Raw genomic sequence first — 17,924 nt, forward strand, 5'->3', positions numbered from 1 at the left:
CATCTCCTGACTCCCTGTTGTTCATTTAAATGCTGGCCTCATGTGTCCAACTCCTTTTCTTCTTACTAGGTTGGGAGCTTGCTGGATACTCACCAGTCCTTCGCCATGAGCAACACTGAGGCAGCCTTGTTCGCCTTCTCTCAATTCGATGGAATCCTGGGCTTGGCTTATCCCAGCCTCTCAGTGGCCAAAACCAGTCCTGTTTTTGACAACATGTGGAGCCAGGGCTTGCTGTCTCAGGACCTCTTCTCTGTCTACTTGAGCCCGTGAGTCAGATGTCATCTTTACTGAGGTTGTTTACATAATTGTCTATTGATGATGTCGCACGGAATATCATTTCCTCTAAAGTAAACAGCAAGACCTGTTGTTGAAAGAGCCCTTCGCTGTTGTTCTTTATTACAGGCAACTAACACACTTCCCATTCAGGACATGCATCCGTAATGTCACAAGTCAGACTATGGAGAGATAGCTGAATACAACATGAAATCCGCTCACCTCAGATGTCCTTTTTCTAGAAAAGCCTATAGGCATAGGGTTTGTGGATCAGAGATACATAAACCAATAAGTATTACAATTGCACTCTCTCAACAGCACAAGTAAGAGCCCACACTCCAGAAGGATGTTTCAACATCAAATTATTCTGGTCGACTTGTTTCAACCTGCCTGGTCTTTGTCAAAGCCAGCATTACAATAGTGAAAGTGCCCTACTTCCTTTAAACAGCCTTCACCAACATGAGTAAACAGACTCATGGAATCTAAGCCAGTTACATTTTCTGAAAGTAAAGAAAGACTTTGTAAATGTTACTTAAGCAAAATATGGTAATGCAAATCAAATATGAACAAATGTATCTTCGAATTAAATTAATGCATACACTAATTTTGTCTGTAATGTTAAAAAACACCATATTCTTAGTACCTATGCAACTCTGACGAGAGTTGCGAATCAGTCATGATCTTAACATAAAAAATTGCAATGCTGCAACAGTGTGCGTGCATATTAATTACACTTAGCAGTATCTGGTATTTTTGTCAAAATAGAGAAAAATTTAAAAGAAAGAATAAATGTTGCATGTTAACATGATAAAGAAGTACAGGCCTTTGAAATTAGTGCACAGTATTTTCACAAATATCAGCTGTGTATCACCATGCAGTTAATCCTCACCATTTCGGAAAAATGTGTTTTAACATAATGAGACAGATCCATTGGCAAATAAATTGGTAATACCCAGTTTGTTCATCAAAAGTCAAGTGACTTGGCAAATAATAATGATAATACTGAAAGATTGGAGAACCAAGAACAAAATACAGTGTTACTAGAGAATATGTGCCAGAAAGTCCCACGGCTCCAAAGAAAAAACAAAAAAAACAATGCAATAAATTGGAATGTGAGTGAAAAATCAAAAAAAATAGATACTACACTAACAGTGCAATCCCTCTAGAAATGAGCTTGACCTAAAATTCATCTGTTTCACATGTAAGATACTCATCAAAAAGTAAACAGACTAGAGAAAAGAGCAGACACCACCCGGAGTGCAGGGCAGGAAGGAAATCTAGGCTAAATGTACGTGGAGTTCCTCATCCTGGTTGAGGCCACCAGGATGTTTGCGGTTGAGATAAATGATGCACTCTGACTCCAGCTTCCTCAAAGCCTGTGCTCTGGAGCCTCCTACCACATTTACTGTGATCCTGTCAATGGCAAAAAATGAAAGTCCATGTGTATGATTACTGTGCCTAGCCATTGTATAACTCATACCAATATTCCTAATAGCACAGAAGTGTCAAAGATCCAATTCTTTACTGGGAAGATGGTGCTCCCTATGAGATGCAAACCACATACGCAAACCAGCCACTCACACAGCAACTCACTCACCGACACAGCTACTCATACATCCACTCATACACACATTCAGCCACTCACATACACATACACGCAAGGATACATTCACACAGCCACTCACATAATATATGTTAGAAGCAGTATAACTCAGTGGTAGTGCATCTAATATACTAATGTAACTTTTAAAATAGGTCAGTATAAATGTTTGACAATCATAAATGATGTCACTGACCATGTTATGAGTGATGGAATATGTGAGGTCATAAGCAGTGCAATGCGGGGGCATAAGTTTCAGTTAGCTCCGGTAACTATAACTGCTGAATGTCACTGATTTTGTACGAGTGAAATCTGATTCTAACTACAACGTCCCTGAAACCTGTGTTTTTTTTAGTGAATTTCTAATGTTTTTCAATTTTTATTTCCTAACTATATTGTTTCTGTAACATTTGGTATTTTAAGTGAATTTCTATGGTTTTTTACCTAGTAAACGTGTTTGCAGAGTAGTGAGAAAAGGACGGGACCTCCGACTGTGAGAAGTTGGCCTGATATATGATGTTCACTAGTTCTAGTGACCACCTTGTATCAGTCCAAACAACCCTTATGATGATTGGTTGTAAGTCAACCTTATAGACCAGTTATCCTAGTGGTAACGTGGACAAAGCAGTCTTAGGCTAAACTCTGTAAAGGCATGTGAAGCAAGCTGTTTTACCATATGCACTCTCCTTGAATACCAAATGAAAGGACACCACACAGATATATATTGAAAATATATATATACATATTTATTTACTACAAGTATCCCCTATACTCTTTATGAGAACAGAAGCAAATGCGTTAAAACAAAACAGTGTTAAAATATACAAAAGTTGCACAATATGGATAGGCCCTGGTGGCTGCTCAAACCATATACTAAAATAGTGGTATAAGTACCACAAATAGAAAAGGGATGAGGCCTAGGGCCTTGGGAATCGCTGGGACTATGAGGAGCTAACAACTGTTAGTGACCAGGAGGCCCACGGGATGCGTGTGCAGTGCTGAAAGTTACAGGCGGGCGCCCTTAGACTTTCAATGGGTGCGTAAAAAGTACAAAGTTACTGCAAAGGGAACCTTCTGGACAACCTAGAACCTAGCAACTTGGAACATAGACACTAGAGGTGTATTGCTACACAGGAGCACCGGAGTGCCAGGGTTACTTCACGCACTGGAAGCGGGTGCATATGTCTCAAAGTGTGTCGGGTTTCTTCTTGCTGTTCTATGGAGCCTGGAGATGAAGATGCAGCAGGCGGGTCGTCGTGGAGAGTTCCGGTGGATCCAAGGGTGGATCTGAAGAGGTGAAGACCTGAAAGCAGAGGGGACAATGTTCAAAGTCACAAGCCAGTGACTACCGTGGAACCAGGATGGAACCAGGCGATGTTGGATGCCAACAGGTGAAGAAGGGAAGATTGTCTCTGCAGCCACGTGGACACGAAGAAGTCAGCGGCATCCAGGAGTAGATCACGAGCTGGCCCACGAAGGCTCTGGCTGATGGCGGCGTTGGCTTCTTGATTGGAGTAAACAGGCCTTGGCTAATGCAAGCCACGCAGGAAACGATGCAAGCTTCTTACTCTGACCAGCAAGGTCAGAGGGGCTGCTCCTTTTTACAGGAGCAAGGACAAGTCTGGAGCAACCAGACCAGTGGTGTAGATTTCAAATTTTGTTGCCAAGATGGCCACTAGCCAACAGACCAGTGACCGGGATGACAAGTCGAGTGGCAAAATGCAAAAGGGCCCCACGCAGATCTCATGGATGCAAGAGGACTCACCGTCGGTGCAGATGCTGCTCGGGGGTGGGGATTCTCAAACCCCAAAGCACAGCATTGATGATACCCCGCGTGCTGCGCAGTCGGCTTCTCGTGGATCTTCCAAGATGGCCGGTCCCACGTCTCTCGGTGCCTCAACGTGTCTCTACTTTTCAGGGACTGTGGATCGGGCTCTGCGATGTCTGGGAATCTAGGTCTTGTTGGGCTCTGGGCTCGGGCTCTGCGGGAGGCAGCAGCAAAGCAGACGTCAAGTTGCTGGGTGGTGCCTGTGCTAACAGGGTGGTCACTCCTTGGCCACAAGGGAGATTTTCTTCAGTCTTCTGTGCAGCAGAATGTTGAAGTCCAGTTTTCTTCTTAGTTGCTAGTCCAGTTCAGGATGATCTGAAGTCTTAGGACACAGCTCCTACTCTTAAACCAAATCTAGGGGCCGGATCACCTACTAGGTCCCTCCTCTGGGTGGGACCAGGAAGGGGGCTGGTTACACCCCCTTTCCTTTGTCCAGTTTTGCGCCAGGACTGGGGCTGGGAAGTCCCAGCTCCGGTTTGAACTGGCATATGCATGGGGACACCTTGTGTGCCCAAGGCATGTCTCATTCTATTCAGCCCTCCCTAACCCACTACACAAAATCCTGTCTGGGGTGGTGCAAGCACCTCCACTGACAGGAAACCCTTTGTCCAAGCCTCCCTCGCTGGAAGGACTCCCAGCAGCAGGAGGTCAGACTTGTGTCTGTGGTGGTGGCATCCATTTTGTGATGCTGAGGCTCATGCTTAACTTTACCCGGGTTTCAGATTAGGTATATGTCGTCTCCTTCTAGAAGGGTGGAATGCTACCCCCGTCACCAGAATTGGTGGGGGGGGGGTAGTATTCCAATTCGTAGGACACCTTACTCGACATGTTTTGATAAAGCCAAACCAAAGATAGCATTTAACCGTGAGGTTCAAAATGCACTTAAGAGTATATGGTATGGCAATATCATGAAACAGCTAAAGGATGTTGTTCCGAAAGCTGCCGACAGGCTCAGCTCTGGCCAGAGCACCATCTCACATGAAACCAAGCACTCTGCCTCCAGGATTGTCGAGGCCTGCCATAGGAGTGACTTATAGGTTACCATGTGTCCATTTATGTTAGATATAGATATACTATTTCTAAGTAGGAGGTGATTACACCAACTTACCCCAGATGAGTGAACAGCCAGTTGTGTCAAATAGCTAGGCCAGGCCAGGGGTGGCACAATACACGCTGCAGCCCCTGGTAGGCTTTGGATACACCTATGCCCTGGGTAGCTAGGGTACACTGTTACAGGGGCCTATAAGGTGAACTAGTTCCAATTGGTAATGCACCTAGGGTGCATTGGCAGTAATTTAGAGAGAGAACAGCAGGCTGTGGGTCTGATTAGCAGGCCCACAGCCACATTAAGTCAGAAACCAGTGAAGCAAAAAGCAAACATTTGGGGTGACCATAGGATAGCAGAACCTACTCTCCTACACCGACCACCTCTCAGGAATCCCGCTGAGCCAGACTTACTGGAGATAACAGGAGGGCTTCCTGTCAAACAAAAACCAAAACCACAGCACCCAAGAAGACCACACCTCCCTAGCAGTAGTGTGTTCCAGGAAACATAAGAGAAACAAATCCTGTGCACACGCTTATGAAATAGGTGGTCCTGCAGTCAGGACTCGACAAATGGGAGCAAAATCTCTTGAGGTTGAAATAAAGGTCAAACACAAAGAAGAAGATTTATAAGTCAATTTTGGTCCGTACAAATAATAATAACCAGCCGACACATGTTTCGCGAAGGAGATGTGACTCATCAGGGCTGAGAAGGACATAAAATAAAGATAAAAAAATATAAATGACAATAAAAATTTGGAAATGGGCAAATTAAAACGTTTCATCAACATTCGGTGGGTGACTTAGTAAAAAAGTGGGAGAGTTTCTAGGTGAATGTGGAGACCTTATGGTTCGTAAAGACATAGGGGCAGATTTATGATCTAGGAGATGCGTCACGTTGTAAAGCCCTGCGCCATAAGCAGGCCCGGACTGGCCGTTGCGGGCACCGGGCAATCCCCCGGTCGGCTGCATGGGTGGGGGCCGGTTTTGGGCCCCAGGGGGCCGTTTTTGCTACAGGGCCGTTTTTTGCAGCATAGCTGCAAAAACGGCCCAGTAACAAAATCGGCAGAAAACCAGCCCTGGCAAAGAGCACGGTCGCACCCCAACCCCCCCCACCCCCCTCCCCCTGGGGGGGAGGGGGAGGCCGGCCGAGCACTTTGCCAGGGCCAGTTTCGGTTCCCAGTCCGGCCCTGGCCATAAGGAGGCGTTCCTGCGCAGGGGGGGGCGTTCCTGCGCAGGAACGCCTCCTGAAAGTGGCTGAGTGAAATCTATGAGATTTCACTCAGTCACTTTCAGGCCAAGGCTGCGTCAAAACCCTGCGCCTGCTTGAAGCAGGCGTAGGTCTTGACGCAGCATTGTGAAGATGGGGCACCCCCGAGCCTTGCTGGAGCTGCGTCGCGGCACAGATGCGTCACGCATCTGTGCCGTTTTTGCACCATGGTGCGCCGCATTGTAAATGCGGCGCACCATGGGTGGCGGAGCTGTGGCGCACTGTGGCGCACGTTAACTTGCGCATCCCTCGGGATGTGCCAGTTAACATAAATTTGCCCCTTAGAGTGTAATGCAATCAAAACCATATAAACCAAAAAACATGAAGTGTGGTGCATGAAGTTGTGTGTTAAAAACACGAGCTTGTATGGCGTTTGAATGGGAAGGCTGGTACTAACAGTAGAGTGTCGCGGATCTTCCTAAAAGAAGACAAATGCATGAACATGACGGCATGCGTGACAAAAAGTGGGGTGCATTTGTGATCAAAAGGTACTGGACGTAAGACCTTATTTAAAGTAAACTGTACTGTTAATTCAAAATGGAGAAACACCGACTGTAAGTCATAAGAAAAACGGAAAAAGGAAATATCCTAACATGTCAAATGTGTATCAAGAATACTTTTAAAACGATAATATCTGCGTTGAGGATGTCGAAAAACAGATCTCAATGTTAACATGGAAGGCAACGGGGGAATGAAGGAGAAACATTCCGCCGGAAGTATTAGTCCCCTCATGGCAACAGGACCCCCCGCCCCCACACATGGATACCCTACAAACATGAATAATACACAGGACACAGTGTTTGATTGGAAAGAAAATGCTGCAGGATTTATTACATACAACATATGTAATAGATGGGTTATCTTATGGGTAATCCAAGGGCAGGCCGCATTCTCGCCACCTGCCCGCCTGTTGAGCCGGGCAGCACAGTGTGTGGCCACCTGTGTGCTGCCCCATATCTTAATTAAGTAGACTCACGCCCCGAGGGGCGGAGCGCAACTAGGCAACCCCCGGTTGTACAGGCCCACAACCGCCCGAAGGACTACTGAGGTGCCGACACGTGTACCCGGACCTCCCATGAAGTCCAGGTGTTAGGCTCTGGCACCCCTATGTGCCTGCTGAGGTACACCGCTGCACCTCTCAGCTTCCGGATCACCCTGTAACTCCTCTGCAACGAAAAATGACAATATTATAAAGTTCACACCCCCCCACCCACAGTTAGCGCACGGGTAAGAGGTCGGGAGGGGAAGTGCGTCCAAGTTGGTGGTCTGCACGTGGCGGCGAGGGGCGGCAAAGAGGCCTGAATCTGGCGAGGGGGACTTAAGTACCCCTCGCCCGGCCTGCCGCCCCACGAAGCACGTCACTGGGCCCGCCCGTTCCCTGCTGGACCCCTCCTGCCCGAGGGAGGAGGGAGTACCTGCATGCAAGGGGGCGGGGGGGGGAGCCCCCCGGGGACTAAGGTGCCGCCCTCTTGATGGCCACCGGGTGGCCTCGGGCAGCTGCATAGTCCCCTCATGGCAACAGGACCCCCCGCCCCCACACATGGATACCCTACAAACATGAATAATACACAGGACACAGTGTTTGATTGGAAAGAAAATGCTGCAGGATTTATTACATACAACATATGTAATAGATGGGTTATCTTATGGGTAATCCAAGGGCAGGCCGCATTCTCGCCACCTGCCCGCCTGTTGAGCCGGGCAGCACAGTGTGTGGCCACCTGTGTGCTGCCCCATATCTTAATTAAGTAGACTCACGCCCCGAGGGGCGGAGCGCAACTAGGCAGCCCCCGGTTGTACAGGCCCACAACTGCCCGAAGGACTACTGAGGTGCCGACACGTGTACCCGGACCTCCCATGAAGTCCAGGTGTTAGGCTCTGGCACCCCTATGTGCCTGCTGAGGTACACCGCTGCACCTCTCTGCTTCCGGATCACCCTCTAACTCCGCCACAGCCCGACCGGCGGCCACCGCCGCCGCCCGGGCCCCCCATCCACTATGCTTCTTCCTACCTGCAGCCTCTCTCCTGCAAAGCCTCGTACAAATCTAGGAGGAACAGGTCCAAGCCCACTGGATTGAGATGCACACCATCTAACTCAAAGTAACCTCTTATCTTATCCTGAATCATCTCATGTCGAATGAAACCAATGCCTCTCTGCGAAGTGAACTTGCGCATATCACGGTTCACCCTCCTCCTAGACCTTTCTATGGCTTCGCCTGACCTTGCGCCCCGCCAGACTACACGTGGGAGCAATTCGGACCACCAGACCTCACAGCTCCCCATCATTCTGCAAACTTCCACCAGGTCTGCCTTCATTTTACGCAACAATGCGGACCTTCCCATGTTGGTAATGTCGTTGCCCCCCAGGTGAATGACTAAGTGATGCGGCGGAGTGCCCCCTGTAGCCAGTGAGTGCCTGAGTCTGGACAAGAGGCCACTCCAGCGCATGCCCGGGAAACCTAACCATACACACTCTGTGTTGGAGAAACCCCGCATCCAGTTCCTGGTGGCAGCCCAACGACCTAACTTGGAGACAGTTGAATGGCCCAGAACCCAAATTCTCGAACCTGTCAACACAAAAGACACCAATCAGTTTGCTCTTTTATTGCACGCTTAACACAGCAAAAGACACGGTACATCAAAGCAACATGCTTATTGTTCCAATAAAATGTAAGGCCCTTGTGCCACCCAGCAAAGAGAAAGAGACACCAACAAATCATGCATATTGTTCCAATAACTATAACATCTTTGTGCTACACAGCACGTGAAACGGTACACATCAACACATGGTAATGACCCAATAACTGTACGGCCCTTGTGTTACGGGCGGACATAGCGCTTGTAACAAAGTGATTCCCAGCGCCCCACCCTTCTAATGCCTTCTGGCGGCATACCTGCCCGAGAAGCAGAGGTGGCCGCCCCAATACGAAAGGAGTGGCTGGAGAAACGCTTCCCCTCGCCAGTCAAGCCCGCTCGGTCTAGGCAGGCCAGCATTATTCTATCCATCTGGTACCTGGTGAGGGGTGAAAGGTCCTCATGCACAAGTAGGTAGCCCGCCCCAGGTGGCCGCAGGGCGAGGTAGCTCCGGACTGCCGCCACGGGGCACCCGGTTTGCTCTTTAATGGGAGTCAGTACAATGCGAACCCCCTTCCCGGTTTGGTCTGTCTTGGACTTCCTGAGCGTGACCGTCATGTCCGAGTCCAAGGCGACATCCCCCAGGCACAGGGCATCGCCGGAAGCATCGGTCTTAGAGCGTGCCACCAGCTCGCTGCTCCTAAAGGCCCCGAAAAAGGCGAGGCAGAACGCTGCCGTGAACAAGGTGGCCTCAAAGGGTGAGCGGGCTACTGAATGTAACACCCGCAGCATGTCCTGCAGAGTGCTGAAGTCGATGGGCGCTCTGTTGTCCGGAGCCCTGGGCTCATCCCGAGACCAGCCCTTCAGTGCTGCCCTGATGGCAAAAGCCTGGGTGGGATCCGCGAACCCTCGTAATTTAGCGTCATGGCCGATGGCCGCCAGATGTCCGCAGACTCAGGAGTGGGACTTTCCCCTCTTTCTAGCCCAGACAATGAAGGCTCTAACTCTGTCATCCAGGGGGAGCTCCCCCAAGCCCAATTCATCCACTATCCTGTGGAACGCGGCCAGGTGATTTCCATAGCGTTTCCTGGTGCTTGGTGCCAGGGCCCTCTCCCCCATGGCTCTCAGTTCCTGCTCCACTCCAAAATACGCCATAGCTCCGGCGGGAAAGGGGTCATCTCCTCTCTCGCCTGTGGGCAGGCCGCCCGGAAACGCTCCCACTGAAAACGAGAAAGTGCATCTGCTGCAATGTTAATGACCCCAGGGATGTGCCGCGCCCTAAATTCCAGGTTGCAGCGCAGGCTACTTCTCACTAAGTCCCTCAATAGGCAGAGGACCAGTGGACAACTGGCCGTCTGCCCGTTAATCGCCTGGACCACCGCTAAGTTATCCGACCAGAAAAGGACCTTCCGATCTGACAGGGGGCCGGGCCATAGATGGAGGGCAACGACGATGGGAAAAGCTCTAAAACAGTTACGTTAGCCGTGATGCCTCGCTTGCGCCATGCATTAGGCCACTCCTGCGCACACCACTGCTCGCCCAGAATAGCTCCAAAGCCCTCCCTCCCCGAGGCGTCGGTGAACATGCTGAGTTCTGGACTGTCCGCCCAGGGCGCCCTCCAAATGACAGTGCCATTGAAGTTATCCAAGAACTCCACCCATACTTCCAAATCCTGCTTCATTCCCGCTGAAAGCTTCACAAAGTGATGGCGTTGTACTATGTTCGCCGTTGCCCTGGCTAGACGTCTTGCAAAGACCCGCCCGGCCGGGGTGACCCTGGCTGCGAAGTTGAGTTTGCCGAGCAGGCTCTGTATGACCCCCAACGGTGCCTTATCCTCCCGAGCAGATCCCGAATGTCCCGTTGCAGTTCCTGCACCTTGTGAGCAGGGAGTCTAGACACCCCGTTTAGCGTGTCCAGCTCGATGCCCAGGAAGGTGAGAACCTGTGCTGGGCCCTCGGTCTTGCCCGGCGCCAGAGGCACCCCTAGGTGGTCCGCCAGATCCAAGAAACACGACAACCCTTCACTGCATTCCCCAGTCCCGTCCCTCCCAATGAACAAGAAGTCGTCGAGGTAATGCGTCACCCCCTCGACGCCATACTTAACTGAGAGAGACCACTGCAGGAAGGTGCTGAACGCCTCAAAGAAAGCGCACGAGACAGAGCAACCCATTGGCATGCATTTGTCGAAGAAGTACTGACCTCCCCATTTGAACCCCAGTAGGTGGTGGCTCTCCGGGTGTACTGGCAGGAGCCTGAAAGCTGCCTCGATGTCAGCTTTTGCCAACCAGGCCCCCCTCCCCGATCTCCTGACCTGATCGATGGCGGTGTCCAGCGAGCTGTAATGGACGGAGCATGCCTCCTCTGCCAGCCAGGAGTTAACTGAGTCCCCTTCTGGGAAGGACAGGTGGTGAATCAAACTGAACGCCCCCTGCTCTTTCTTCGGGACGACCCCCAACGGAGATACCACGAAATCGGGGAGAGGGGGGGAAGGAAACGGGCCCGCCACCCTCCCCAGGAGCAGTTCCTTCCGGATCTTTTCAGTTACCACCGCGGGGAGGTCCCTGGCTGATTTTAAGTTGTCCGCCTCCCTGCTGACCCTTGGACCTAGGTAAGGGATCCTAAAACCTTCGAGAAAACCTTCGGCTAGCGTTGCCCTGTCATTAGCAATGGGGTAGGATCTCAGTAGTGCTAGCAGGTTGGGGATGACAATTGGAGAGGGGCCCTTGTGTTGGAGCTGGCCCACCTGTGTGGTGGGCCATGGTCCAGGGTGGATCAGAGGCTGACGAGGGGGGGTTCGTATGCAGGGTAATGGGGGGAGAGGGGGCTGCGCCGGGGCCTCGGAGGGGCTGTTACTTTTCCTGTTTCTGGTTGCCCCCCGCTGAACCCTGTTTCTCGCAGGAGGTTGCTGCGTGAGAGCCACTGCATTTGCTGCATGTGTGCGAGAATCTGCACGCTTTCCCCCATGTGCAGTTCCCTGCATTGAAGAGTCTGCATGTTCCCACAAATGCTTGTCTCCCCCCCCTATTGTGGGCCCCGCTGCCTCGCCCCCCTCGAAAAGACTGTCTGAATTGACCCTTTTTCCCCCCTTGCTGCCCCCTCGCTACCTCCGTTTTCTTGTCGCTGGTGCTAGTTTTGGCCAGACTCTCGGCCTTCCCCTTGCCCATGTGCTGCATCCACAATCTGACCTCTATCTGATCCCATTCCAATTCTGGACACATGGACATCTTCTTCCTAAATTCATAATCATATCTGTACCAGCCTGTACCCCCATTTTCCGCTTCCTCAGTAATAATGCTCTCATAATGAAAGAGCCCCTGCGCCTGGTCTGGGAAGCGCTCTGTTATTACTGCCGCTAATATTCCAAAAGCCTGCCTCCAGTTTTTGAGTGAATTCTCGGGCCATGCCTGGTACCGTGCCTTTTTCTCCTCCTCCTTTGCCCCCACCTTCCTGATGTCCACCCCCTCCACCCCTATCATCAGAAGGGAGAAGATGTCTATGAACTCCCTGCACCAGATGGCCTCCCTACCCGCCTGTGGCACCAGCCAGGCTAGGGAGCATTTGCCTGAGAGCAGAGGAGCCATGGTCATCCTAGAGGGCGCGGGGACGCTTGGCGATGAGAGCGAAGTAGTGGGTGACGCAAGGGGGGGCACGGTTGAGGAGGTGGGCGATGCAGTGGCCGATGAGATCGAAGTAGTGGGTGACGCAAGGGGGGGCACGGTTGAGGAGGTGGACGATGCAGTGGCCGAAGGGACTGGAGAAAGTATCAAAGGCCCCTCGGTCGCCGCGTGGGTGAGGGACAGAACCGGCGCGCTGGCGGTCGCTGAGCCACTGCTGTTGACGCTTCCCTGTGAAAGTTGCCCACCCCACGCGTGCGCAAAAGACATCTCCGATGTCACAGTTGGGGCAGGGGAGGCAGCAGCACCTTCAACTGCCGGCTGCGCCGCCGCCTCCCTGCCTGCTCTCATTTCGTTCATGAATTCCTGCAGAGAGCTGGTGAGCTTACCCAACTCATCCCGTGTGGCAAAATTCAAAGAAGGGGCCACCACTTCCGGGGGTGGCGTCGCTTGGACCACCTGCAAGGGGGATGAGGCTGCCGGCACGTGTACGATCACATTCCGAGCCACCTCAGGTGCGCGGCTTTTGGCTGGGATCGGTTCTGCTGGAAATTCCTTGCAAGTGGGCTTCTTATGTCTCTTGGACCTCTTGGGCCCAGTGTCATTATCCTCAGTGATTTCCTGTAGTACCGCCGGGGTTGCCACAACCACCCCGGAGTCATCTTGGCTGTTGACCCCCAGTGCTTCACTAGCCCACGCCACCCCCTTGACCTTTATTATGTCCAAGAGTGCCTTCAATTGCGCATCGTGTGCGGCTCCTGAAGGGGTTTCCCCAACTTGGCTCGTCTGGGAAAAAAGCGGAGGGGATCCCTGGCTGTCCATTCCGCTGGCTCCCGTTGACCCTGAAAAAGAAAATGCCCGGTGAGCTATACTACCCATGCTGACGTCATGGTCAAGCCGCCACCCCGTCATCCTGTTCTCCTGAGCCACCCTGTGCCCAATGTACGTACCTTCCAAATGAAGACTAGGATGCTGCACGGGTGCGACTGCGCGTGTGTCCGCTGCAAGACGCCGCCTGGAATGGAAACGGGAGCATAAGTAACTAAACCACCCGGTGCCTCTGTATACCGCTGGCCACCGCGCCTGGACAGCCACCTTCCGCGCCAGCTTTGTGGGTGGCGAGAGCCCGCTGTCGAACACCACCCCGACCCCCCACAAAAGGCTGATTCGGCCAAATTACCTGAAAATCCCTGTGTGTGGCCTCGCTAACGTCTCCCCCCTGGCACCTGCAAACAGAGGAAACTATGAACGACATCCAGTGCACTTTCAACTTCACCTGCCGGATGGGGCGGATGCCCCTCACTCTATGGGCAGGGAACATCAATGTCCACTTCACATGCACGTTAACCAGCCCCTGCCGGATGGAGCTGGTGCCCCTCACTCTATGGGCAGGGCACATCAATGTCCACTTCACATGCACCTTAACAAGCCCCTGCCGGATGGAGCTGGTGCCCCTCACTCTATGGGCAGGGGAACACAATTGTTTGCCTCCCAGTACCTTTCCCATATCCTGCCGGATGGAGCTGACGCCCCTCACTCTATGGGCAGGAGACACCATTATTCAATACATCAACCACGTCCCCTTGGGACACCCTCGACCAACCGCCCCCGCAGCACTCACAAACCGGTGGTGAGGGGCCCCTGAAACACAGGTGGGGGGGGTAGGTGCGGTGACCACGTTATCGGTTAGTGCGTTGCGGCGTGGGCGTCGCGCAATATATTCGCTTTCCGTTGCGGGGTGCTGCGGATGTAGGCGTCCCTGTCTGTGGCTGTCTTCCTACACCAAATGCGCGGCGCTACAGAGAGTGTTTCGGAGAGCTAAGGCTTCCTCCTGGCATCTTCCTCATTTATTTAGCCTACCATGCCCGCCGGGCTCGGGCCACGTGGCTAGCTAACTGATAAACTCCCCACACACCGACCGAGCCCCAACGCTCCGCGTCCACTGCCCCATGTGTCCGTATTACACATCAAAACCATGGATACAGCCCATGCGCACGACACCGGGGCCAAGCCCGGTATTCAATACTTGGAAGCAATCATTCACTGCGATAGTGTAATGAGGTGCGGGGAAGGCTTTCCGCGGTCCTAAGCTGCCTAGTTTGTTTATAAAAGCGTCCGACTAACAGGCTTGCTTCGCTGTAAAAGCGAGTAAATCAGTGAAACGATAATGAAATGAGGGGCAGGGGAGGGTTACAGCGGACAAAAGGCATCGTCGCAGTGCCGGGGCAGGAAGTATCCTGTTAGTATCAACCTCACGTCCCGCTATAATATTTCTGCTCGCTGCCGGACCCGGTTGCAGTGCAAATGATATCCCTGACCTGAGGCGCGGCCTCGGCCCAAAGGCCGGCCGGGCGGCCTATGCCGCCATCTTGGATTTTTAAGGCCTACTATGCCTGGTCATGTGGCAACCACTGCGACTTCGCAAGCCGCGCCACCCCTGACTGGAGGTCCCGATACAGACCGCACCCGCCCATAGTCCGCTCCCCTCCGATTTCCCTAATGACAGGCATTTGTTTTCTCGACCGGAGAAGACTGAAAGCATGAATGACAGGATTTAAACGAGGATATCTCAACGTCCCGCAATTCCCCGTACCAAATCCCTGCCCGATAAGCGCGGCCTCGGCGCAAAGGCCGGCGGGGCTGCCTATGCCGTCATGTAGGATTGTTAAGGCCCAATGGGCCTGTCCACGTGGCAACCACCGCGACTTCGCAAGCCGCGCCACCCCTGACCCGAGGTCCCGATACAGACCGCACACGCCCCTCATCCGCTCCCCTCCGCAACTCATTGCCGCTAACAGGCAACCCAGCTACCCTTTCTGTAGCCTACGGCCTTCCCAACCCCCCCTGTGGGTTCAACCACAGGGCCCCGTACAACCTGGATCAAATACCAGGGACAGGGCCGGGGGGAGGCCAGCGAGAGGCACACGTACCTGCTGTTTGAATTTGCAGCACGGGGAAGGCGGACGGCGCGGGCCGCGAGCGGGGACCGAGTGCAGGGCCGGGGCGAAGTGCGTCCAAGTTGGTGGTCTGCACGTGGCGGCGAGGGGCGGCAAAGAGGCCTGAATCTGGCGAGGGGGACTTAAGTACCCCTCGCCCGGCCTGCCGCCCCCCGAAGCACGTCACTGGGCCCGCCCCGTTCCCTGCTGGACCCCTCCTGCCCGAGGGAGGAGGGAGTACCTGCATGCAAGGGGGCGGGGGGGGGAGCCCCCCGGCGACTAAGGTGCCGCCCTCTTGATGGCCACCGGGTGGCCTCGGGCAGCTGCAATACCAGGATAAACAAATACAACAGACTGAAAAGGAAAAGCGATGCTTCCGGACATGGGGGTAGTTTCACACACTCAGAACGTGTAATCGGAACATTGCGTGCGACAGTCTCACGGTTCAAACGGTCGAACTCATCGGAATCATAACACACTTTAGGATGCAACAGTAGGATTCGTCATTATAAATGAAATGCGTGTGAGAAACTTTGAGTTAAGAGATCGAGATGAGGCCTAAGCGGCAGGCACATGAAGACAGTGAAAGAACAAGCGGCCTCAGAGTAGGCGAGGGAGAGACCAACTGAGGAACAGCTAAGACACAAAATCCAACACCGGACGTCCAGGAACCGCAAAAGTACCTGATAGTGCTTGAAAGTGGTCAATGGCTGAAAAAATTAACAAAAGCAAAAAAGGAGGGTGTAAGTAAGGTGAAGCTGACGGGTAAAAGGAAGTACCTGCGGGCGAACAAAACATGGAATAAAGGAAAGTACGTCTTACCGTGGTGGGGGCTCAAAATATATTGCCGCCCACGTGAAAAGCAATAGTTAGGCTGTCCGGAATTCGGTTTAAAATGACTGTAACCGAGAAAACCCTACCGAATGAAAATCAGCTGACTTGATTTAAACCGAGTGTCACTGATTTTCATCATTGTTGCGCCTTTTGGCCACTTGGTGGAGCCAAAGCATTCCATTGGCCTGCCTGTGGTGGCCTGGCGCAGAGGTGTCAGGGGAAAACACTGAGTCTGCACATGGGGAGCCGAGGTGTGAATGGCCCAAGGGCCAGATCAACACCAGGCCCCCTGCCTGGCTCAAGTGGGAGGGAGAGGAGCTCTTGTGGTCTGCAGTCTGTCTTACTGCGGCCGCAACTGAGCACTTCACAGCCCTTTAAAAAGACCATTACTTTACGAGTAGATAGATTGTTTTCCTTCTAAAGCTAATAAAAAGTGCAGGGAATGATGACGTGCCCAGCCGGATCATGGTTGAAGGACTTTTCTGTTGCAGAAGACACTACTATCCAGCCCGTCAGCCTAAATACTGTCATACCCGGCCGAACCCATAAACAGAAGAAATCATGACTTGCAAACTCAAAATGGTGAGCAGAACCACGTCGAAAACTTAGGAAAAGCGATGAGTAAATGGCTGATGTTAAGCACCACCAATCAGGATTAGCGCACCGCAAAACTAAGCTCCTTCTAATTGGGCACTTCTGTGGGTATAGCCTTAAAAAAAATGCTCGCCACGATTACATTAATTCCACCATGAGGCTTCAGGTGTTTAAGGAACTTGTTAGTTTCCCGTATTGTGTACATTTATAAGCTACCTCAAAACCCACGAGGTGGAAGACAGGCTTTATTTTTTCCGGCAATATCTTGTAATGTTCCTTTCTTGCCCCCAAACACACTTGCTGAGCCTTTGTAGGTGAATGATTACTTTATTATATGCAGGCAAAGTCATCACAAGCTATAGGGCGCCGAGCGTCTACTCGCTGCTCGCTCCGGTCACCAACTGTCATTTCCGCCGTTCGCGCCTTCAATCTCTTTCTGCTGCGCATGCGCGCGCTCTCCGCTCTAGTCTATGGCGTGACGCGTCATCGCGTACGCGCTCATAGACTAGAGCGCACACCACATATCTCCCCCTTTTTACAGTGAACAATGAACATTACCCCCAACTCTGTGAGTGTCCCTTAGTCCCAATGTCTGTGTCTCTAGCGGCCGCCAGGACCAAGGCGGTGCCTCCTGACTAGGGTCCACTCATTTCAAAGTCTCTATAACGAGAGGGCATCGTAACTGCCCTACCGCTGCGCGTGTGTCTTACCGGCATGTTCTCTTCCACCTCTCTCTCTCCTCGAGATTCCTCACCGCCTCTCTAGTCTCTTCTCTGTACTACACCGGCCGGTGTACCTTCTCTGTCTGTGGACTCTGTGTTGGGAGTTTCCCCTTCTCTCTCATCTCCTGCTCCGTCCCACAGGTCTTGTGCATTCTGTCCCGGTGGAAGTCTTGCATCTTGGATCTCCTCCGGTATCTCCTCCTCCTCAGCCTTGGGCCACACTATTATCTTGTTAACTCTGGCCATGCGGTCTTGGGACCACACTTTGCCGTCGCTAAGGAGAGCCGCCCTGCCACGCACCTCCTTGACCTGTAAGGGCTGGCTAAACTTGCTTTCACCTTTCTTTTGTATGGTAGGGAGTTTGACCCTGACCCATTCTCTTTCTTCCAGCTCTGTTTCCTTCACATTGCGTCGTCTGTCGTAGTGTGCGGCATAAATCTTCTGGGCCTTCTCCAGGTTGTGCTGCACCACTGCCGGGGTCCACTTGCTGGTGATGGTCTTTTCCCTCCACACTACATTGTCCCGTGTGAATGTATGTCGTCCTCTTAGTACTTGGAACGGGCTGTACCCCACCGCTGTGGGGGTGATCCTTTAGGCCCACAGCATGCTCATCACTTCAGTCTCCCAGTCTTTTCC

The 17,924-nt window shown here is 52.3% G+C and overlaps 1 protein-coding gene and 1 pseudogene across 1 annotated transcript in view; one reads left to right on the top strand and one right to left on the bottom strand.

Annotated features, from left to right (window-relative positions):
• LOC147725236 (pepsin A-like) overlaps positions 1-17,924 on the top strand; it is a 186,999-nt gene that overhangs the window by 84,752 nt on the left and 84,323 nt on the right. Inside the window, exon 5 of the mRNA XM_086966552.1 lies at positions 70-266. Coding sequence (XP_086822678.1) covers positions 70-266 — 197 coding nt within the window. The remainder of the gene's footprint in view (positions 1-69; positions 267-17,924) is intronic.
• On the bottom strand, positions 8,836-9,744 carry LOC147725237 (uncharacterized; annotated as a pseudogene).

Source organism: Lissotriton vulgaris, chromosome 4_1, assembly GCF_964263255.1.
Source record: "Lissotriton vulgaris chromosome 4_1, aLisVul1.2, whole genome shotgun sequence".
NCBI lineage: Eukaryota > Metazoa > Chordata > Amphibia > Caudata > Salamandridae > Lissotriton > Lissotriton vulgaris.